The sequence below is a fragment of the Rhinatrema bivittatum genome, chromosome 4 (genome assembly GCF_901001135.1).
Source record: "Rhinatrema bivittatum chromosome 4, aRhiBiv1.1, whole genome shotgun sequence".
NCBI classification, from domain to species: Eukaryota; Metazoa; Chordata; class Amphibia; order Gymnophiona; family Rhinatrematidae; genus Rhinatrema; species Rhinatrema bivittatum.
The window spans coordinates 89,964,801-89,988,656 of record NC_042618.1 but is presented as its reverse complement, the minus strand read 5'-3'; the positions used below and the strand labels follow the sequence as shown (position 1 = coordinate 89,988,656).

Here is a 23,856-nt window from a genome sequence, read left to right as displayed (position 1 = left end):
CTTCAAGGTAATTTGAAAGTTGCTTATTTACGATTTTCTCCATGACCTTAGCTATAAATGGGAGATTTGATATGGGGCGATAGTTGTTAAGGTCGTCCGGGTCCAGGTTAGGTTTTTTGAGTATGGGTTTGAGTGTGGCCAGTTTGAGAGCATCCGGGAATATTCCTTGTGAAAGGGAACAATTGATAATATCGGCTATATATTTGGAGATGTATTCTGATATGAGAATCAGAGATTTGGAAGGTATTTGGTCTAGAGGGTGAGTCGAAGGTTTCATTCTTTTTATAAGGGTTTCCACCTCTAAAGTGTGAGTGGGATCGAAGGAGTCCAAGTTTACGTCTGTGTTCAGTAGGTGGAGGGTATTCGGAGGCAGTGAGATTGGGCTGGTAGGTAACTTAGCCAGGGTGTTGGAAATTTTATTCTGAAAGAATAAGGCGAGATCATTGGCCTTTGATTGGGCTGTGTCATCTGGTATTGTAGGGGAAGCAGTTTTGGTGAGTTCTGATACATAAGAAAAGAGAGCCTTCGCGTCGAACATCAAGTTGTGGATATGGTGGGCATAGAAATCTCTTTTTGTTTGAAGCGTTGCTGTTCTGTATTGATGGAGAGCGGTTTTGTATATGGTTAGTGAATGTGGATTGGGATTCTTCCTCCATTCTTTTTCTATTCGTCTTAAGTTTTGCTTCTGGGTACGGAGCTCATTAGTGAACCATGGCTGCTTGTTTTTTTTAGAGGGATTTATGGGGTTTTTTTATATTGGGCATAAGTTATTAGCAATCATTTCTGTGATGTTTTGCCAAGAGATAATAGCAGAGTTGGGGTTAGATAGGTCCAGGTTAGGAAGTTCTTTGATCAATGAGTTGCCCAGGTCTTCTGAAGGACATGGTTTCCTGTAGTACAGAGTGGTCGCCTGAGGGGGCGCAGGAGTTCCTGTCAATGACCTAATGGTGGAGGTGATCATGAAATGGTCTGACCATGGAACTGGGAGACATAGCGGGGGTGAAAGTGGAGTGAGGTTGGAGTTTGTAAAGATAAGGTCAAGGGTGTGACCTGCTTTAGGTGTGGGATGATTGATGTGTTGTTTGAAGCCCATGTCCGAGAGGGCTGACAGGAAGGCTTCGCAGTTAGAAGATCTAGGGTTAGCATCGATGTGAAGATTAAAATCCCCAAGGATTATGGCTGGAGAATCTAATTTTAAGTGTTTGGCTATGATTTCCACCATAGGGGAAGCGTCTTGATCTAAAAGTCCAGGGGGCGCGTAAGTGAGGAGGATTTGGAGCGACTTGGATTTGAATAAGCCTACTTCCAATTTAGGTATTGTGTTAATAGGTTGTTGCGTGAGGTTAAAGGTTTTTTTAGCAGCTATGAGGAGACCTCCCCTTTTTTTCTTTTTCCTGGGCATGGAGAAGACATCATAAATCTGTGTAGGAAGTTGATTTATTAAAGCTGTGTCTGAGGGTTTCAGCCAAGTCTCCGTGATGGCACAGATGTCTGGCCCGGCATCAAGGAGGTAGTCGTGAAGGATGTGGGGTTTTTTTGTAATTGATTGGGCGTTGAATAGTGTTAAAGTGAATAGGGCCAACCCAAGTAGTTGCGTAAGAGGAGAGATCATCACTGGAGATAAATTTCTATGAGATATGGGATGGTATCGTAAAGTAGGCTTCATCTTGAAGCAGGAGTTGTGATGTAGTATGTGTATTGGGTATCCTAGGATCATGATGGAACTAAAGAGATCACTTTGACGTGATTTACCAGCAGATAATGTCCTGTAAGGTAGTAGAAGTGAAAGGATTGTTGAAGAGATATGATTAATGAAGAATGGCAGTGCCAATCCTTATTTGAATGAGTGATGAGTGGTTGGATGAATGCTGAGATAGTTAGGTGAATGTTGAGGTAGCTGGATTGATTATTGAGGAGCCTGTGTGAATGCTGGAGATCCTGGTTGAATACTGAGGTGGTTGGATGAATGCTGGTGGTTTAGTGCTGTTGAGGGTTGTCTTGAGTAGAACCGGATTAAAGTGTGGCGAGGTTGGAGGGTGGAGAGTTGAAGAGGATGGTGGGGCTTTTCTCCGGGGCTGCACGAAGGGGCGCACAAAGGGGCCGGCCCCTTTGTTGCGCTCCTTCGGCGCGCGGCGCCGGCAGGAGCTGGATTTTGAAGCGCCGAAGGGACAGCCTGATTGGCTGTCTGCAGCGAGGAAGAAGGTCCCTGATTGGCCGGATCGTCGGTGAGGGAAGCGTTGCAGCCGCACGGAAGAGGCCCGAAGAAGAATGGAGGGAGCCTCGTGGTCGGCCGGGTGGACCCACTGGGGTAAGAGGATTAAAGTCAGGCCTTACCCCGGTGGGTTCCTTGCGCCAATTGCACAGGCCTGCGATCCCCTCGGGTCGGGACGTCCGGGTGGAAGAGGAGGCGGCGCCGGCAGGAGCTGGATTTTGAAGCGCCGAAGGGACAGCCTGATTGGCTGTCTGCAGCGAGGAAGAAGGTCCCTGATTGGCCGGATCGTCGGTGAGGGAAGCGTTGCAGCCGCACGGAAGAGGCCCGAAGAAGAACAGAGGGAGCCTCGTGGTTGGCCAGGTGGACCCGCTGGGGTAAGAGGATTAAAGTCAGGCCTTACCCCGGTGGGTTCCTTGCGCCGACTGCGGAGGCCTGCGATCCCCTCGGGTCGGGACGTCCGGGTGGAAGAGGAGGCGGCGCCGGCAGGAGCTGGATTTTGAAGCGCCGAAGGGACAGCCTGATTGGCTGTCTGCAGCGAGGAAGAAGGTCCATCAAGCTAGGTTGAGAGAACCTTGCCCAAATCTCATCTTGGAGTGAGTTTCCTCACTCCGAAGGCCATCAAATCTTCACAAGAGACCGCTGTTCTGTTCGTAGGTGTCACGTAGCATGTCAAAGTGGCCCCTAACCCCCTACACACTTACCTAATCCCCACCTCGAGTTACTAGGTGGGCCTTCCCTAGGGATACAAATACCTGCCTATGGGCCATGCTATTATGGCCAGTCTCTCTCTCTCTCTCTCTCTCTCTCTCTCTCTCTCTCTCTCTCTCTCTCTCTCTCTCTCTCTCTCTCTCTCTCCCTCTCCGGAGCCTTCAAATTGTCTGAAATAAGCCTTACAGGACACATCGCAGGCAGGCTAACCCAGCCCACTCTCCGCCCCTATTTTTGGAATTTGCATCGCACCATACGATATGGTGCGATCGCATGCGGTAAACACGTTTTCGCATGCGATAGGCCTATCGCATGCGATAAAGGCCTATCGCATGCAAACACCATCTCCTCCTCTCGTGACTCCAAGTCCCCAACATTGCAATGTTTCGGCAGCCTATATCGCCTGCTTCAGGGGATTCTTCTCATTTCATCGGCCGCTCCCGGCTCCTCCCTGCAGCACAAAAACAAAATGGCATCTCCTCACACGGAATATTTTAAAAGATAAGTGATTTAAGTTAAGTAAAGTAATATACAATTTTAAAATAATAATAAAAATATTGTGCCAATGGGAACTAGTAAATGAGGTTAAAAACAAAGTGCTGTTCTACCATGAATTTGGTTGCAGCCCTGTAAGGGCAAGAGCCAAAAGGATTGATTACAGTACATTCTGATACTAATTCCCTGGGGTTTAAATGAAAATTTAAAGTAAAGTGAAAAGTTTGATATTCCTCATTTGTTGATTATTGAGTATAAACATACATGGTGAGGAAATAGTAGCCTGAATAGCAGGATTATTGGTCTGCAATAAAGTAAAACCAGGACTGGATCAACCTGTCCTGAAAATCTGGAGCCATTGGCAGCCCTAGTTGGTGTTGATATGGAGACAGAGGGAATATGTTCACTGTACACCCCTGTTATATGTAAACCGGCATGATGTGTTTGCAACATGAATGCCGGTATATAAAAATTTTAAATAAAATAAATAAATAAATATGAGGAGTCTATAGAGAACAGAAGAAAACAATTAATGCTTCATGAGCCCCTTCCCTGCTGCCTCCTGTAGGCTGACTGAAGGAGAGGGGCTGAATCCTGTTTCTGTGTCTTTCCGGTACTACATACCGGCAAAAGAATTATCATTATTGCTTACCGCCTTACCTGAACATACTTGCTTACTTACAACTCTATTCTACTCCTGTTCTCCCATATTTCCAGCTAGCTATCTTGGGGCCTCATTTACTAAAACTTCTCCCCTCTATGTCTATAGGGAAAAACACCTTAATTCGAAAATGACTGGAATATGTCACGTTTGGATCAGCACTTTCAGCTGGTAAAACATAATTGGGACTCATATGCTAATAAAAAGTAATCGATATGTTGCTCAAAAAAGTTATTTTAACTAGGTACTTTGCAAGATATTCCTATAAATATAAGATACCAGGCGCACTGTATTTTCACTGCTGATGCACTGACAACTATGAAAAGAATAACAAAATGCCCACAACGCCCTTACCCACGTGATGCACGTAGCACTAAACTGAGCCGCCGTAAACAAGAGCCACACAGTCTCATTCTCTGTCATCGCGAAGCCACGCCCTATACTTCCGATTGGCCAGCTCTGTGTCTGTACACAAACCGACAAAACGTGGGCACAGCTGTCGGTCGCGGCTCAAAGGGAGCGTGACGCCCCCCCTCATTTGCGCCTGCGCACGGCCAGATTGAGGCTGTCAGTGTGAAAGGGGCGGGGCCGATCGTAGCTTGGGGTTGTGGCGGTGCTGTTGCTGCCGCTGTCCCTCCCGTTCGGAATGGGGCAGCTGGGGAAGGTCGCACCGCAGAGTTAGCGTTGCAGTTAGATCCGACCCGCTTGGCGAGGGTGACGGGCGGCGACGACGACAATGTGATGAGAGTTCCTACGGCGACAGGTCAGTCTTGGTGAGGCGGAGGATTTCGTATTTGTTTTTCCCCGTCGGCTGAGGGGGTGTATCCTTCCCCCGCTAGGCCTGGGAAAGTTTCTGGTTTTCGTGGCTTTGTGGCGGACGGTGAAAGTAACAGGTGTGCGCCCAAGGGAAGCAGTAGCCTCTGGTTGTTTCGTTCTCCCCCTGGAAGCTGGTGTGGTGCATTGAGCCAGCTGGATTTTCAGAGCGGAGTGGGAGGAGAGATAGGTTCGTCTCCTTGCCCTTGGCCGGGCTGTAGGAGGGCCTGGATAGCAAGCTGAGGATTTATTTTCCTGCAGAGTTACTTCGCTGGAGCGGGCTGGAGCTAGTTGTGCAGCTCTGGCGTAGCTCTCGATCACTTTGGCATGAGATGCATCTCGTAGCGGGTACCCCGAAAGTCAGGAAACGGTGGATCTTCAGATGCTGAGTAGAGAGAGGGAGCTGCTGAATGTCCGGATATAGATCGGCAGCAAAGGTGTTTACTCTTCTCCAAGTCATCTTTTATTTATCAGTTTTCCACTGGACTTAATAACATAGTAACATAACAGTAATATCGGCAGAAAAGGACCAAAATGGGCCATTCAATCTGCCCAGCAAGCTTCTTATGGTAGAATTTGCTGTGCTTTGCAGGTTACCCTCATGTTTCTCTTTTACTAGGTGATGAGGCTTCTTGAAATTTCAGATTGTGCTACTTAACATGCTTTGCTTATGGACCTGGTCGCAGAAGCAGTCCTGTGCTTTTTCCCTGTATGTGTACCTCCTGGCAGACAATGAGTCTTATAATAGGGCATCCCAAACTTTCAGTGAACCTGGACCCTTTTCCAGCTTTGAAACATTTCACAGACACCCCCCCCCCCCCCCACACACACACACACACACACACTTTAATTTTTGCATGCCAAAACAAAAACAGTAATGGTATGCACTCCAGAGTCATTCATGATGTATAAAATTTTGATCTAAACTGAATACATAGGGAAGACAATTACCAAAGCAATTTCAAAATTGCCCTTATAATTGAAGGTTGGAGCCATTCCACCTCCTATTCCAGCTGCAATGGGGAAAAAGAAGCAAGTTCAAAAAAGTTCTGGGTTGGCAACTTGGTATGACCTGACAGAAAATCAGCACCGGTACTTACAGATGTGCAGTCTAATTTTCAAAAAGAAACTTGCCTGAAGAGTTTCCTTTGGAAAACTTGGGCCAGCAGGGGAAAGCCAGTACTTTTGTTCCTGTGTTCAGTGGGAACCACTGTTTTTTTTTTCCCCCTGCAGGTAAAAAAGTATGCCTTCTGTTCACATCCTAGCCACTTTTACCTTTACTGGCAGGAAATAGCAATTTTCAAAATGGCCTTTATACATGAATAAACAGGTGTTAACCTGCATAAAATGTGAAAATTACTCACTACCTCTGCCAAGTATGATTCCTGGAGGTCCTCTCCTCCTTTGATAGGCTGCCATCCACTGTCACTTTCCTTAACCAGGTCAATCATGGATTCCTATCTCCCTCTTTATCCTCAATTTCTTCATTCCTAGTTCATTCCTTCTCTCTTTCCCCTCATACTGTCAACCCCAGTCCCATTTCCTCCTTCTCAGTCATTCTATTCTCTTTTCTTTTAGTGTGGCTCTTTTTCTCTCCTCTCTGTCAGGCCAGTGCCCGAGCACTTGGCAGTAGTGGGAAATGTTTCTTACCAGTGTGATATCCCAGTTTTCCTCTGCTTTCCTCAGTGTGCAACAGAGGCTGCAAAGGTTCTCTCTTCTCTACATCCTCACAAAGTGCAGCAGTGAGGTTTACAATCGGTCCTTGTCTTCCCCATGTCTGAACATGCAAAAGTGCATTTTGAGGCTTCTAATGGGTGTCCTTCCTCTTCTGATCTGCAGCAATGTGGGGTGAAGTTTTGGGGGCTATAATAGGCCCCACGCTCACTCTTCTGGCCTGTGGCAGCAGCCCACTCATTTTCTCCCTATCTAAACTTTCTTGCATCCCTTCGGGGGACTCCCTGGGATGTTCTTATGGACCCCAAGTTGGGAACCACTGTTTTACAAGATTTAATGTCCCATAGCCAGAGCTGCCAACTTGCTCCACCACTTTAGTGCCACTTTGAGGCATCCTGGGTTTCTTTCTGATTCAACTGAAATCTGAAAAGAGTTTATACTGATAAAATGTGGTTCTGTGTATCCTTAGAAAAGAAGTATAAAGTCTTACATATGCTTTTTTTTGTTTGGTTTTTTTTTGTGCTAACTTTGGTTCTGAACTCTCAGCTGCAATGTAACCCTTGCTTGGTAGCTGGCCTCTAATCCCTGCCTTGGTTACTGGGTTCTTTAACTGTCTTTGCTGAGCAGATGTAGCAGTCCTAAGTCTGACCTGGGACCACAAAGCATCACACAGAACCTACTCTAACCAACAGTAACATGGAATAGGCTTAGTTTTTGGGTACTTACCAGGTTCTTATGGCCTGGATTGGCCACTGTTGGAAACAGGATGCTGGGCTTGATGGACTCTTGGTCTGACCCAGTATGGCATTTTCTTATGTAACCCCCCATCTCCAATCTACTACTCCACCCTAACCCACCGCCCATCATCCCCTCTACCCACAAGTTAGGGGGAAAGGCTACGTGAGTGGGGGTGAATGTGGGAGGCATAGGTCAGGGAGTCTGCCAGCTTGGTGATTACAGGTGTGTGGTTGGAATTACCTTAGGGATTGAAATAGTTTAAGCATTAAAATGGAAGTAAAAAAAAAAAAAAAAGCTACTTTTTTTGCACACTTTTCTGCTTTGGTAGCAATATCATCTCACCCAAGCATATTCATTGTGGATATGCTGAAAACCAGGCCTGTTTGTGGCTCTCAAGGGCAGGAGTTGGCCACCCCTTTCCTATAGTAATGGGGACCCTCGGGGTAAAAACACTATGTCCTTCACTCCTTGACAAATTTGGTGAAACTTCTCATGGTGGTTTGTGTGTTGAGGCCACTATGGGGGTAGAGATCTTGAAAGTTTTGGAGAAATTCTGCAGGACTAAGTAGTGGAGCAACATGTATCCTTGGTGCCAATGCAATAAAGTGCATCAAACTTGTCATACAATTTTACTTCCCTTTAGTGCACATTACTTCCAATGCACTAAAGGTTTTGGCAGAAAAATGTGCAAAACAGTTAAAAAAAAAAAAAAAAAAGCCAGCTCATTACTCTACCCTTTTAAATGAAAACAGCATGATAATGAACTGCATATCTGCATGCCCTGCCTTCACTGGACAGCTGATTGATTGTTTTTATTTATTTATTGCCACTGGTCTAACTTCTGGGTTTGGTGCCGTCACTGGGCACCAAATCGGCTTACAGTGATTGAAAAAAAAAAATCAGCTATTTATTGGAACAGTTGATGGCAGGAAAATATACAGTAATGGCGCAAGATGCCATTTGCGATCTTGCATTGTGTCAGAGTACCCAAAAGAGGAGGGGGCTGTTAGTTACAATTACAGGAGTGCTGCTGATTTTCCCTGTCATCGTATGGCACTTTTGCTATACAGCAGCTGCTCATGAATGCACAGGTAAATCCTGTGGCTTGGCTCTGATTTAAAAAAAAAAAAAAATACACCTAGCTGGATTTCTCTTTTTCTGCTTTTCTTTCTTTCTCTTTTTTTTTTTTTTTTTTTATGATCTTTTTCTGAGTGGCTTTTCCTATGGGGGAGCCTAGGGACACTTTCTCCTTATGATCCTTATTTGAGTTGCTTATGTATCGGGGGGGACATGGGGATAACTTCTCCCCTCGCCACTGCTCTACAACCGGAGATCTGAAGGAGGGCCCCCAGCCTCTGATGAGGTAATAGCCACTAATTTGGCCCTCCATGGTTAAAAAGAAAATTAAATAAATAAATTACCCATCCCAGCTATTGACTGTTGCCCTCTGCAATTTACTGTGTGTTTGTAAGTCAAGTAATAACAAGTTCTGGGCAAGCCTTTTCAATTACGTGTGAATAATGTTAAGTTCTGTTTTAATTAATTTATTTGTGCCTGTAGCTATCCATGCACTGCAGTTCACTATTTGATTGCGTGTTTTTTAAAGTTACAGGATGAAGACATTGTTTGAAGAAATCAAAGTATCAGTTAAGAATAATTATGACCAGGACCGCTCGTTTTGGCGGCCTGTGCTACCCTGGGGAGGGGTTTTTACCATCAAAGCTGGCCGTAAAGCAGTATCTTGCACGCCCCTCTATGTAGAGATAACTCTGAAAAATACCTGTACAATTGACGGCTTTTTAATGTTGCTTTATGTTGTACTGCGTGAAAATGAGAGTTTTCCCAGGGAGGTCTCCCATTACTTAGGGAAGGAGTTTGTAGAATGTTTTCTTCATTTAATGGACTCGTACAGTTTTACATTGGTCAAGCTGCTGTGGATCTGGGACAGAATGAAAAAACGGCAGTACAAATCTGAAATTCACAAAACATCATTAGTAATTGACTTGTCTGGAAATGAGCATGAGAACTTTACAAAGAATCTGGAAAATCTTATGTCTACCATCCAAGAGAGTTACTGTTCAAACTGGAGATGTCCAACTCGCCTGCAGGAAGAACAGCAGTATACCATCAGTATAAAGTAAGTTCATGTGTCGTCAGGTATGCAGATTTCAATAATATATTAAATCTAAATTGGCTATATAATAATTCTTTTAAAAACATTTTACTTTTTGTCTGAGGGTCTGGCATCACCAAATGTGTGTAAATGACCCCTTTTGAGAGTGGATACAATTTCTGTGGTAACAGTCTGAAGGCTAAAGGACCAGTGGCATTTTTTTTTTTTTTCCCAGTTCAGTGATAGATCAAAATTCATTATCATTTATACAAGGTATAAATAAATCACTATCTGAATGTATTCTGGTCTATTCCCTCATTATTGCAATGCAAAAAAAAAAAAAGCAAATCAGTGTTTCAGCCGTCATTCCTAGTAAGTCAACTTTTTATGTCATCATATCGTCATCAATACAGCAACTGTCTCTCTTCTTTTGAAAGATGCAGACTGGTAAATGAGATTTATGTGCTGGGTTGCTGTGTGGGGGGGGGGGGGAATGTGTTTTCTCTCATGCAGAAATTGTACTTACAGCTAGCTGCTTAGGGTTGCAGGTGCTGTGTTTGCCTAGGCAACTGCACAGCCTGAAATGTAATCCTTTTTGGTACATTTAGCTCGTGCCATTTCATTGGTAGCTCAACGCTGAGTTCCGTTCAGGTACCTTAGGTATTTTCCTGTCTCCAGAGGGTTTGCAGTGTAAGGATCAGATTTACTAAGGCTCTTCTCTCATGCAGTGTCTATGGGGAAAATTGCTTAGGAAATCAGGCCCTAAGTTGGTACTTCAAACCAATGGAGGGTGAAGGGATTTGCTCAAGATCGCAAGGAGCATCAGTGGGAGAAAATGAACCTGAGCCCTCGTGTCTTTATTTACATTTATTTGCCACCTATTACCTAGGTCCTAGGCGGTTTACAAGAAAATATATATAAAATCCAGGATGCAGTCATCTGTCTATATAATTATCTGAGACATTCAGAAAAGACTTATCCAGACAGCAAAGTCTTCAGCATGCTCTTGAAGCTCTGACCACTAGATGGCTACTCCACTCCAAATTAATATTCTTTATTTTTCAAGTACTAGAATTAAATGCTTTTTATGGTACCTGGTTTTGTTGCATACCAGTCAAGTAAGATTTTTAAAATCTAGGTATGGCCCTTTTTATTGAGTGGTCTTTAGATCAAAATTGGACCATCATAAAAGCTGATAATACTGTAAACCCCCATAATCTGCTCATACATAATCATAAATGCAGCCACATTATATTTCTTTTTTTTTTTTTTTAATTTTTTATTTATTGCATTTTAACTTATTACAAGTATCTACTTGTAGGAAATTACTTCAAGTACAGAATGAAATAATACCAACATATAACCATACTATCCAAATATGAATCTGAACTTGAATAAAATAAAAGAATAAGGGTAGGAGGCTTTAAGAAATAAGAGCACAAATACAAAGGTATATGATAATACGTTGATGGATACCTAAAACAGATTTCACCTACAATTCTATTTTACAACAGACAGCGAGTTTAACTAGGAGTGGAATGAGAATCCAAAAAAACCCTTAACTGCTGTGGTTCGAAGAATACATACTTTTGATCTAGGTATAGCAGACAACATTTACATGGATATTGTAATTTGAAAGCTGCGTCCTTAGAGAGCGTTTCAGCCCTCATATTCAGGAAATGTTTTCTCCTTTCTTGTGTCTGCTTTACCAAGTCAGGGTAACACCAGATTTTCTGCCCAAAGAAAAGAGCCTGACTATTTCTGAAAAACTGTTTAAAGATATTGTTCTTATCCATTAGAAAAGCAAATGATATTAATAAAGGTCTTCTCTGAGAAACCATCAGCTCTTGTGATGACTCTAAAAGCGTTGTTAAATCAGGTGGAATTTCTTCTTCCTGTGGTTGAGGATCATCCATATTTCTGTGAGTTGGATTTAAATAGTACGCCTTCGTTATTACAGGCTTTACTTCCTCAGGTATTTTTAATACCTGGGAGACATATAGCTTGAAAAGATCCAATGGTGCAATGTTTCTTATCACAGGAAAGTTTATAAACCTTAAGTTGTGTGATCTAATACTGTTCTCCAACCTTTCCACTCTTTTATCCAATTCTCCATCTTTCTGAATTAATACTTTATGTATTTTATCCATTTCAATCATTTGGGTTTCCATCTTTTCTATTTTTTTATTCTGGACAACTATTTCTTTAGCATTTAAATTCACTTGTTTTTTAACTTCAGTTACTTCTTTAGTCAGTCCATTTATGGCCTTTTCTATTGATTGCAAGGCAAATCATATTGTAGTCAGGTTTATTTCAGAGGGCGTTTGCAATTTCAGCATCGTTGGGGATTCTCGGATCCCTTCTTCCCAAGCCACATTATATTTCTAATTTTAAATTGTATATAAAAATTTCCTTTTTGTTGATCAAAGTGCTTTAATCCACCAATTTACATTTTTAGAAACACTTTAGTCCAAAAAAACAGCCCTACATGATGTTTCGAGACAGGCTGAGCTTCAGGGGCACTCATTCTCCTGTTTCCACCACTTCATGCCAACCTTGCTGCTGCCTTCAATTTCCAGGGTGGGGGAAGGCCTCCCCCCAAGAGATTGAGGATGGGGTTCCTTGCCATACCTACAGTACCTCTTGCACCTCTCTCCCAGCTCTTCGGCTTCAAGGTGGGGGTTCCCCTCTCCAGGCAATTCAGAGACAGCTTAAAAGTCCAAAAGAGACTCTCTCCATACTTACAGGACCTCTCTAGCCCCAGTGATGTTGGGCATGGCTAAGATTCACTCAGACCATGGCCCCCACCACACACACACATCACCCATGTAAATTAGAATCTATATGCTCTTTGATAAAGGTGCCCTATTGTAAACCGTTATGATGGTAAATAACTTAATGACGGTATATAAAAACTCTTAAATAAATAATCTCTGTGTCCCCTGTTTGAAGGCTGTTTCTCTGCCTCCTAGGGCCCTCTCTCTCTTCCTTCCATGGCCCAGAGTGCAGGTGAGCAAAATAGAGGGGCCAGTGCTTCTAACCCCCCTCCCTTGCTGTTCAGTTCAGCTTATTGAGTGGTGAGAAGGAGAGAGCCCGCTGCAGCAGAAGCAGGTTTGAAGCATTGGCCCCGTTGCCCCTCTGCCCCGGGTGGGCTGTGACGGAGGATGCCTCTTACCTCCTGACCCCCGGTGGGGCACTTTTAAGAAGTTCTTTGTTCAGCCTCAGGCCTCATGGAGGGGGCGCAGCCCTAGGATGTGATGTCAGGGGGTGGGCCTAACGCAGCAGTGCAGGCCGGGGGCAGTCACCATGGCTTGTTCCCCTCCATACCCCCCCAGGGGTGGCCCTGCATAAAACTCTGCTGCCACAGAGGAGAGTACATTCAGGAAAGGAGGTACTCTTCCTGTGGAAAAGAAGCTGGCAGCACACCATTTGATGTTGATTATCCTCAACTCCCTTGAAAGATCCACTGTGAGAGTGTATTTTATAAATTGTTGATTATCCCATTCTATTCATGAGTCATATGTGCCTTTTAAAACTGCCTTGAGACGGCCTCCTGGTAACTGATCACCACTGATGACGTGGACCAGAATCGATGCTTTAGGTTAAAGTGTGCTTGGCCAGTTTCTCAGTTTCAGTAGTTTGTGTTTTTTTATCTGTTTATTAGAGATAGTGTGAAAAGAAGTGCTAGCTACAGAAAATGAATATGTGAGGTAAATAGTGTGTCATTGTGCTGAGATGAAGAATAGAGCAAAATATAAGCAAAATAAACATCAGGATTTCCAGCACATTAACCACAAAGCAGCTTGGCTGGTTTTATTCAGATGGATAGAAGTATTAAATCGCAGTACAGCTCATCTCTATTATTTATTTAAAATATGCTGTGAAAGGGAGCATTAACCTCCAAAAAATTAAAATGCGCTGGCCTTCAGTTTTTGGGGTTTTTTCAATTGTATTTTGATTGGCAGAGAAAAGAAGAAACCCTCCAGAAACAGAGCTCACTGTTCAGTGGGAGGAAGATTGTGAACAGAGCCCGAATATCAATATCATTGTGATAAAGCAGTAACTGATGGAGCAAATTTATCATTTGGCCAGTTCTCCATCACTTATTTACAGTATGTGAAAAATCCCTGATCTGGTAGCCTGGGGCTAGTTAATATGTTGCCGTTGGGCAAGTGATGTTGTTTGAACATTTGTCCACAAATACAAACCAGAAGCTTTAGGGTCTGAAATAAAATAGATATATGCCCTTTCGCTAGAAAGCTGTACATTATGCCTGCCCAAGTATTTACATGGGCGCAAATGCTCATGGCATTGATCAACATTAAGTTATTCCTCCAAATCTCACTTCCGCTTCATTCCATGCCAGTACTTGACTAGCGCCTATCAAAGTAACAATCACTTAGGGAACTTCTTTGCACCATAAGAGCTCTACTTTAATGCCTGATCTTGGTCAGAAAGAACCCTAGAGCTGCTAGAGGATTCTCAGTGGAAGACCTTTGAGTGCCCACAGTTCACATTTAAGAGATCTGTTGTGCATTTGTAGTTCCCAAAGGTTTTTGGATTTTTCAGGGCAGTCTTCCACCTTGGCGACTGCTTATAGCTTTGTTTAGCAATAACAGTATTCCTTTTGATAAATACAGTTGCTTTGAAGGCCCTTTTGTAAATAGTTTCTGGGCAGCCAGTGTTATCTACGATTTTAGATTTTACTTCAGAAGCTTGGCACTTGGCAGCTAGAAGATCTGTAGGGCTGGCCATATGTTACTCCTAGCTGCAGCCCACCCTGCCTTGAGGCATTGCAGGTCTGCTCTCGTCTCACCTCTGCTGCTGCGCCATCAGCAACGGGGAAGGAAAGAAGAAGCTGGCATGTATTACTTCAGGCTAGGGCTAACCAGTGCCAGGAAGGTCCTTCACAGCTGTTTGATATTTTATACATGTTGTTTTTTGTTGTTTTTTTTTAAATATTGCATATAGTGTGTACTGATTTGCTGAATCTTGTGCACACCGGATGCTGATCAAAATAAATGCAGAACAGAGCTCGTGTGAGTAACTTTTAATCCAAGAAGCCTTGTGATTTGAAGCAAAAATATAGTGACTACCAAGGGCTGGCAGTACTAAACACTTTTCGTATAGTCATAAAGTGGGAGAAACTCTTTAGTGCATCATGCCACTGGTTCAGTAGCAGTTTGATTCGTTTAGATGCTTGCCTTTGCTTCAGCTTTGCACACAGCTGCACTTTTGGTATTAGTAATGCCTACGGTTGGTTCATGCACAGAGCATTTGGATGTGTAAAGGGGCGTAAGGTATTGGCAAAGCTCCAGCTGGGTGATTCAGGCACTGCTGAGCTGATTTTATAAATTCTTACATTCTTAAAATAAGCTCTTTTTGACCTTTTTAAAAGTTGCAGTAGTTTTTGTGCTGTTGCTTGCAGTATCCTTAGCAAGAGGCTCGCAGTTTTCATTGAGGACAGGTAGTAGGAAAAGAATCCTGCATACAGTCGTACACTTCCTTTTATATACATGGTTAGGAAATATTTAGAAAACTTTTAGGTGCCTGCCAATATTTTTATGAGCTAGGCAAAAGATATTTTTTTTCCTTTCAATTTACAGGGGATTTATGGTTTTGTTTGGTCTTTTGGTTTGTTTTGCTCTTATTTCTATTTAAAAAAAAAATATATATATATATATAATTTGCTTTCCTTTGCTGCCCCCTCCAGTCAGCTTTTTTATTCCCCATACATAAGTCCAGCCTCTTCTTTTCTTCTTCCTCCTCTCCAACCATTTGTCTTCTGTGGGGCAGGGGTCTGCCAGGTGGCACATCTTAGGCACCTGAGAATTTTCCACTATAGGTGTGTGTGCATGTGTGGGGAGGGTTTTTGTTTTTTGTTTTATTAAATTTTAAACAATTTAAAACTTTGGTCCCAAATTGGAACCTTCTTATGGGTTCCAGTCTGGAATTAAACATCAGTTGTTTAGCATTTTTAAGGAAACATATATTACATATGTAATGTGTATGAGTGCATGTATATGTGTATAGAGATTTATAATATAGAAAATATTAGTTTGAGGTGGTTTGACTTTTTTTTTTCCTACTACCTTGTAGATATAACTAATCCAAACATTTAATCTTTTTTTTTTTTTTTTTTTTCTTCCTTGGTCAGTTTGAATGTGGCTTCCTAGCTGAATCATGTTTAGGAATGCATGCAAGTGTATATGTTCAGACACTCCGTGTGTGTGTGTGTGACCTTACAGTTTATATGTGTGTACTTGTGAGACTTCTCAAACCACACATTTGAATTGGAAAATTAGTGGCAGAGCAGTGTGGCGACCTGAACTTTGAGTTGCATGCATGGAATTGGTCTTCTGAACTGCACGTAATTGTGTGTTTCAGTCCTCTTCATGAAATTCCACATGGAGATCTGATTCAGCTGGCAGTGGATGAGCTGTTCTGTTCCAGGATAGAACTGTGTAAAGAATATGGGTAGGTGTGCACAGTATATGGTTTTCAAAATATGCAGTATTAAAAACAAAAGGTCAGGCATCAGGTACTTAGTGTGCAATGTTACCATACAGTTCTGAATGGCTTTAAATATGAAACATATAAAACATATATCTTGTACCCATCTTCTTTGCAAACTGGTTTCATCTTAAGCTGCCGTGCTGCTTCTCTAGGCCCCAGTAATAATCATTCTGATCCTTGTACCTTCCTATTCTTAGTTAAAATGAATGCAGTGTGTCAGGAGTGGCCAACTATGGTCCTCGAGAGCCACAAACAGACTAGGTTTGTAGGATATCAGCAATGAATATGCATGAGAAGTTTGCATGCCCTGCCTCCATTGTATGCAGATTTACTTCATGCATATTCATTGGGGATGTCCTGCAAACCTGGCCTACTTGTGGCTCTCAAGGACAACAGTTGGCTGCTACTGCAGTATGTATACCGTATTTTGTAAGGACATTAATTCAAGTCCACTTTTTTTTTTTTCCCTGGTACAGAGTGCTAGCTAGGTCTTTTTTTTTTTTCCATTTATTATTAGTAAATGTTATTAGTTTTAATCTGCGTCCTCATTTGGGGGGGGGGGGGGGGACCTGGCTCCTGCCATCAAAAGATGGTTTGTATTCCTGGAACAGCTCCTAAGTCTGCACAGTGTGGCAGAAATCTAAAGGCCATGTGGTTGCTGTCAGCCATTAACAAGGTTGAGCAGGATTTCTGCCACTTTAGGCATATCTTTCTCATTTAATATGCCATTAGAATGGTAAAGGTGTAGACTGTCTGCCCATTTTTGGAGCTCTTTTTACCATGCAAAGGATTCACAACTGCAAGCGACAGGATTGCCTTACTAATATGTTCAACACCTACATGCTCTATCCTGTCCCTTGCCAGAAATCATACACTTTTTTTGTCTCTGTCCTTCCATTTTTTCTTTTTCATTCTCTCTAACTTTGAATTACATTATTGTGTAACTACAATTTTTTTATTTTGCTCCTGCTCAATTGAATCCGGACCATGTGAAGGCTATGAGCCTTTATTCACAGCTAGCTGGGGGGTTTTCCCCCCCCTCATGCAGAGTCATCTAGCTAACAATCCCAAGCTAGGTGCCATGGACCCGGACACGTACATACACTCCTGGCTAGCCGGTAGATTTCACGGTTATGTGATGGCTGAGATTCCCTCACTGTGGGCTGCCTATGTTGCCTTCCCCTTCTCCCCAGCCCCAACCAGACTAAGGAGAAGAAGCCTGGCCCTGCAATTGAACTCAAGTCTCCTACATGGCAGTACAGAGAGCATTGCCACTGAGCCATCAGACTGCTTTTATAGTTAGGATTAATCCTATAAAAGAGTTTATGCTTGGTAATGTCACATATGGATAGTATAAGAATTTTTGTGTATTAAAAGGTAAGTGGAAAAGAGAATCTTGTATGTGCAGCTATTAAATGTATTTTTTTTTTTTTTTTTGGAGGAGGGAATACTGATACTAGCCCAAGTCCCTTTAAGATTTCCATGAGTCAGTATAATAGAGGAACTTTAAAATGGCACTAAAATAAAACTGTCAACATTTTCAAATATTTTGGTCAAAAGAATGACCTTTTGCATGTGACTTCTTAACACTTGTCTTGTTAGAATAGTTTACAAGGAGACAAGTTTGAACAATACAGATAGTTTTACATGTAGCAAAATCGTAGTTTGTCATCTTGAACAAAAAACCTCAATGCACCTTGTTTGCAACATTTTCTTTGTCATATATGCATCATGTTGGTCCTTTCAAGAGATATGACAGCCTTCAAAGGCCCCAATCGTAATGCATATGTGTAGTATGTATTATCATGAAGAATGTGATTAAATCTATTTTTTAAATGGCTTCAGTTCCAGGTTGCTTTAAAAATGTATTTTGTGGTCTTCAAGGTAGGTCCATAGGAACTCAGTACATTATATTTGAGACAATTGTAAACACAACCTTTGATACAGTGGTTAGGTGAATTTTGAAAGGGGAGGGTATCCTATCTACATCTACATCTACATCTGGCTGTAGAATTACTTTAATTACTTGGTAACCTTCCTACCAACCACAGCACCATTTGTATGCAGCCAGTGCAACTGTATAGTTTGAGAAGGAATTTGTAACCAAAAAATTCCAATCTGAACCTTTGAGCCCATGCTGTAGGACAGTAGTACTCTATTGCCTGCCTCATCTTCACATAATCTTAAGCATTTCATCCTTTCTGATGAAACATATTTCATCAGGTCTGTTCATTGGAGCCTTTTTGTTTAACTGGGTGTACATGGTCGGTCATCTTAGCAGCATGAGCTTCAAATAATGGCATGAAATAGCTTGCTTGTGGGGAGGGAATGGCAAGGCTTTGCTAAGGGAAGTAAAGTAGAACAATTTATGGGTCCATCAGACACTCATTCTGGTTGATTTCTTCCTTCCAGCTTCTTAAATAATGGCTAAGAGGTTGCAGTGATATTGTCTATGGTCAGGCATGGTACAGACAAGTGTTTTATGACTTCAAGTGTATATTGTGGAGATTCATACAGAGCTCTAACTACTATGCTCAGGCATTCAGGGAAACTAAGGCCTTCAAGGCACTCTCCTAATGCTTCCTTCTCCATAAAGGCTGTCAGTGATGGCTTTGCCACTCTCCCTTGCATGACAGCAAGGTGGTTTTTTTTTTCCTCCAGAGGAGGCGGCTGTGCTAGTAAAAAAAAAAAAAAAAAAAAAACCAACCCAGAAAGCTAGTTGCCTCTTACAGACCAAAAATATTTATAGCCTTAATGTATTCTTTGTTCTTATATTGTATGTAGGAATCATTTATCTATTTCCAGGATATTATACAAGCTGGAATTTTTGATAGTAACATTAACATTCCTTGCTTTCATTTTTTTGATTTTACATAACCTATTTAGTTCATTATTTTTTTTCTATACATCTACACTGTGTATGTAAAAGATTTGTACTAGTTCCCCTAATGTAAGTGATGTGGAATTCTTACACACATAATTTGATCAATATTGGGGTATAGCTTTCAGATCAGCTGTAAAATTATGTAATTTAAACATTTGTAGTGTGGTCTCATGCTTGGCACAAGTTTCCTTCTATTTTTTCTAAAACTACAACAGTGTCATATGTACAACAGTCAATTTTCAGGTACCGTACCTTTTCTGTGGGTTTGCATTTGCAAATTTGAGTTTGCTGTAAAATAAACAGCCCTGTCTTGTAATTACTTGTTAATTTGATTCAAATACCCTGAAAAAGACAGGAACTTGAGCACAATTTCACTGGTGGGGAATCGCCAGTTTTGTCTAGAAAGCCACCGTTTCTGTGAGCAGGAGAGAGATCATTAGTACACATTACAATAAGTAGTGCTTGAGGTACAATGCTTGCATTTTGTGGGTTGTTGTGTTTTTTTTTTCTTCCGAAGCTCAGATTCTGCCTATTACTAGCATAACTGTCTGTTGAATAGATTTGGAGAAGGAGGAGAAAGTTCCTTTCAACAGCTGAAAGGGAATCAAAACCGAGGCTTTAAGCTGCTGGCTGGTAGTATGGCTTCCTGGTTGCTTGGCAACTGAGTCAGAACCTGATTGGTCAGTGAGACTGTGCTATCAGGCCAGCTTTATGACATCAGGCTAGGAATCCAGCCAGGATGCCCTTATTTAAGGAGAGAGTTAAGGGATGTATGTGCTCTATCCAGGAGTTATTAACCTTGTCATTCTGAATGGCAAATCCAGATGCAAATAAAAAGGAAGAGATTAGCCATGTCCTCAGGAGATGAACTATGAATAAAAAGAAGTATAGAGGGAGGATGAGTTGATCAGATGGTGGTAATATGTGGACAGTTTACCCTTTCCTTGTAGCCAGGTTGTCAGAACAGGAGATCACTTACAGTACTTCTTTGATTAACTGCTATTATGTGCTCCAGCATGATTTTTATGTTGCAAAGAAGCTTCCTGCAATCAGTGAAAAGATGTTTTATTCTGTTTTCCACTTTAGTGGGTTATGAGTGATCATTTTCAGTTCTTTCTCAATGCTGAAGTGAAAAATGTCAGATCCTTTAGCCATGAGCAAATGTTGATGGTACTGCAACCAGCTGATATTGAACACTTGGCTAATGACACTTAAACAGGACCAGAAAAATGTAACAAAAACATAGGTGCTAGCCAAAATTTTAAGGTGCCAGGGACTTTTTTTTTGGCATTTTTTTTCCTACTATTTGGGGGGGTTAACTTTTTTTTTATTTTTCTTTTCTCCCCCTTCCCTCCCACCAGCCTTTCCTTGTAGATGTGGGCAGTAGGTGCCTAGTATATTTCTACCCTTGCTAAGTAGTGCAGTTGTGTTATTAAATCACTGACTGATGCCAATTGCAAACTTAAAGCATGGTTTACTAAGCTTTTTTTTTTTCCCCATAAGAACTGAAAAGGAAAAACATCTTGGTAAATCAGGGCCCTAAAGTGATATGAAAGCAGAAATCAAAAGAAACAGGCCTGTGATTTTTAGATTGCTGGCTTTAATTTAATGATTTTGAGCAGTGATTAGTAGACAGTTATTAAATGTCATTCACACAACCTGGTGGTCAAAGAAATTCCTTGTTTTATTCACACTTTAAAGTGTGAATAAAACAAGGAATTTCTCTTTTTAGGGAAGAGATGATGAATTTAGGGGTTTATAGGTTTGTTTGGGGTGGGGTTTTTTGGTTTTTTAATAGTAAAATAGGGCTGTCTAAAAAAAAAAAAAATTCTATAAAATAACAAATGACTAATACATTGATGCTTGTTCAGTGCTGGAGTTGTCCTTTCTATTTCAATAACTAAATACAAAAGGCAGTATAGTTGAGTAAATGGAGGCAGAGAGCTAAAGTAACTTACCAAAGTTATGCAGAGTCATTGACGGAAGGGATGTGAGCCTGCAGCCTAGGAGCTTACCCCATCGTTGATCTATCCGATAGATCAGGTCTTCCCAGACTTTTCCCATTGACCCTACAGCCATATGAGTTTCAGGATTTCCACAGTAAATATGTATGAGAGATTGTAGATACTGAGGCTCAAATCTACAGTGCACCTTGACAATGTAATCTTAAAAAGGTGCAGTACTAGATGCAGAACAGGAGCTTTCAACTGAGTGATCAAAATCTGAGAACTTATTAGTTTCTGCAGCTGCATATTGAGAAGATACAGAAGTGAGTTATAGCTACCTAAACTGAGGTCTGGTTTATTAAGATAAGCATAGAATCCATGTGTGTTGCCTATAACATATAGTTACAAATTAAGGGCACAGTCTAAAATATAACTAGACATAGAAATAGTTTGTGTGCTTTATGGTTTGTGTTGCAAGTACAATTAATTATGCTTTTCTGTTCTTATAGATGCGAGGGGTTGAGAGAATTCTCACAGAGGATTTTCTGTCATGGTGCGCCTCCTTTTGTTATTTTAAATATGCAGCAGTGGAAATCAGAAGAGCTGGCCTATGTACCTTATTACTTAGATTTATCAGATCACAAGTAAGTGACATGCTGAATAATGTAAGCTTCAGTTTACTTTTGTTACTAGTTTGTTTTTGACTCTTTTTTGCTGGTCTTTATCTAAAATGGAATCTTGCTTTCAGGATCGAGTTAACAACTAACCTGTGTTAACTGATTTTAAAATAAATTCAGACCTTCAGGAATGTTCATAAGTGGGGATGGCTTTCCATGGCAAACCAAGTAAAGAAACTTGCCCTAGCCCTAATCTTAGGCCTTTGTGATTTCATTTTATTTATTTATTTAATTATTTGCTTTTATATAACGACATTCATTGGGTTATATCAGATTTAATCACACAAACCTGTCTCATTTGCGACCAAATCTTTGATCAAAAAGAAAACATACCCTCTACATAGGATATGTAACAGTTCATACAGAAAAAAGTATTGCAATTTGTTACTTTTAAGTCACTGGAAGAACCTCAAGTTGCATAGCACTGCAAGATTGGATTACTTCCTGTAATATGTGAGACACCATCTTTGGGCTAATTGAATTGAGTGTGTTTTTGGGTAATTTGTAAACCGATGTGATATCTCTTTTTGAAATGAACATTGGTATATAAAAATCATAAATAACTAAATAGCATTTTTATTTGGTTTAAGGAATTACTACTTGCCAAGAATATGTTTGAACATTAAACAAGGGCTAGTTTTCCTTTTAAACAGAACTGAGGCTTTCAACATGCTATGATCCAGTATTTGGTTAACAACCACAGGTGGCCAAGAGAGAACATCTTACCCTTGAAATTTAAAATGTTCCTTTTTTTTTTTTATCTCAGATATTTGCTGGAAGGTGCCACATTCTTCAACAAAGAGGAACATCATTACTCAGCAGCTTTCCAGATTGATGGATATTGGATGCATTACGATGGCCTTAGAAATATCAACTTAATTTTGCTAAATAAACCTCCAGAATTTCTTTTGTTGTCATCATTAGTTTATATTCGAGCAGCAGAGAAATAATCTGTGACTGAAGTGAAGACGAATGACACAAAATTACGTTCTGATCGCTTCCCCACGGAATTAAGGGCTATGTTCTGTATATACTTGGCATCCAAGAAGAGTTTGAACTACACTAGTTCTGTTTTAAAATTGTTTATGTGAGTTTCAAATTGGAAAAAAAACTATGCAAAATGTATTGCTTTTTATATTAAATATTTTTATACCAAAGGCTAATTGAACTAAAAACTATGCTTGTTTCCTTGCATCTGCTGGGGTGTCTCAAATATATTTTTTTAAGATTGTATAGTTGGTCAACATCTGTTTGGGATAAAGTGGGTTAGTGTGGTGCTCTTGAGATCAAGGTATCCAACTCTGTCTTCAGTCCAGTCAGGTTTTCAGGATTTCCACATAGTATGCATGAGATTTAATTGTATACCCTGCCTCTCTGCTGTATACAGATAGATCTCAAGCTTATTACTTGTGGAAATTCTGAAAACCCACTTGGGTTGTAGCCCTGGAGGACTACATTTGGGGACTCCTGCTCCTTTACTGATTCTTCGAACGGGTAGGTAGCTTTCTTCCTAGAGTTGGAATGACCAACTCCAGTCCTCAGGCACTGCAAACAGGTCAGGATTTCAATATATCCACAGTGACTATGTATGAGAGATGTGTGTGCACAGGTTTCATTATATGCAAATGTCTCATACATATTAAATATATTAAAAAAAACACTCTGGTATCTACTGGCAAACTTATTACTACTTTATTACTTGTAAAGATTTTTTTTTTATAGAATTTCTTAAAGCTCTCTGCACACTTTCTTTGACACAAAAAGTATCTTCATGAAATGAAAGCAATGTACTTGTACCCCTAATTGTGTAACGGTTGTTCAAAAAAGGAAAACCTCAGACATCATAGTCCCATGATTTTTATTTTGATCCTGGTACTCAATATGCCTCTTCTATACTGTCATCATTTTGACATGGGCCCTTTTTAGAGCAGTCAAACTGGATCTTACTACTATTTTATTTTTTATTTTGCATTTTTTAAATTGCAGACAAACTCGCTAAAATGGAAACATAAGCTAAATTAGACTAACACTTTACCATAGTAGTCTGTTTCCAGTCACTGCACTCATCATTCATTATTATTTACATGAAACACACTACATATCTCTGTACCATCTTTATGCCGACATAGCCATGTTAAACTCTCTGTTGAGCTGCTTCAAGGGCATACATGGAGACAATGTTAAGAGAGCACTTGAGCCCTGTCCACTTCCTAGGTGGCCATTTTTAATCTACATAGGAAAAGAACATCAGACTTCTTCAGACTTTTTGTCCAATCTTTCTCATTTTTATACTACCTATTCATGCAGTGATTCAGCTTAAACCATACAATACTTTTTGTCAAAATGATAATGCAGGCATCCAGGACATCGCTCGTTCGCATCCACCCCCGTTCACACCTTGAATAAATGCAACTGACAA

General features: G+C 41.1%; 1 protein-coding gene across 4 annotated transcripts; it reads left to right on the top strand.

Moving 5' to 3' along the window:
• Positions 1-4,517: 4,517 nt before the first annotated feature.
• Positions 4,518-22,600, top strand: C4H14orf28 (chromosome 4 C14orf28 homolog). Of its 4 annotated transcripts, none has more exons than XM_029598482.1 (5): positions 4,518-4,839; positions 8,914-9,438; positions 15,802-15,891; positions 21,270-21,404; positions 22,204-22,600. In XM_029598482.1, exons 2-5 carry the CDS (start codon positions 8,915-8,917, stop codon positions 22,385-22,387), a joined length of 933 nt encoding a protein of 310 aa, XP_029454342.1. In that variant the 5' UTR covers positions 4,518-4,839; position 8,914; the 3' UTR covers positions 22,388-22,600. The 4 variants fall into 4 exon arrangements, with proteins under 4 accessions (XP_029454342.1, XP_029454341.1, XP_029454345.1 ...); XM_029598481.1 differs by having other exon boundaries at positions 4,519-4,839; positions 8,908-9,438; XM_029598484.1 differs by lacking the exon at positions 4,518-4,839 and adding an exon at positions 4,854-5,326 and having other exon boundaries at positions 8,908-9,438.
• Positions 22,601-23,856: the final 1,256 nt, after the last annotated feature.

Excerpts from the sequence above, each read along its gene's own strand:
- C4H14orf28 (XM_029598482.1), top strand. The coding sequence starts at position 8,915 with ATGAAGACATTGTTTGAAGAAATCAAAGTATCAGTTAAGAATAATTAT. Across the intron at positions 9,439-15,801 it reads CAGTATACCATCAGTATAAA|TCCTCTTCATGAAATTCCAC; the intron begins GTAAGTTCATGT and ends TGTGTGTTTCAG. Across the intron at positions 15,892-21,269 it reads GAACTGTGTAAAGAATATGG|ATGCGAGGGGTTGAGAGAAT; the intron begins GTAGGTGTGCAC and ends CTGTTCTTATAG.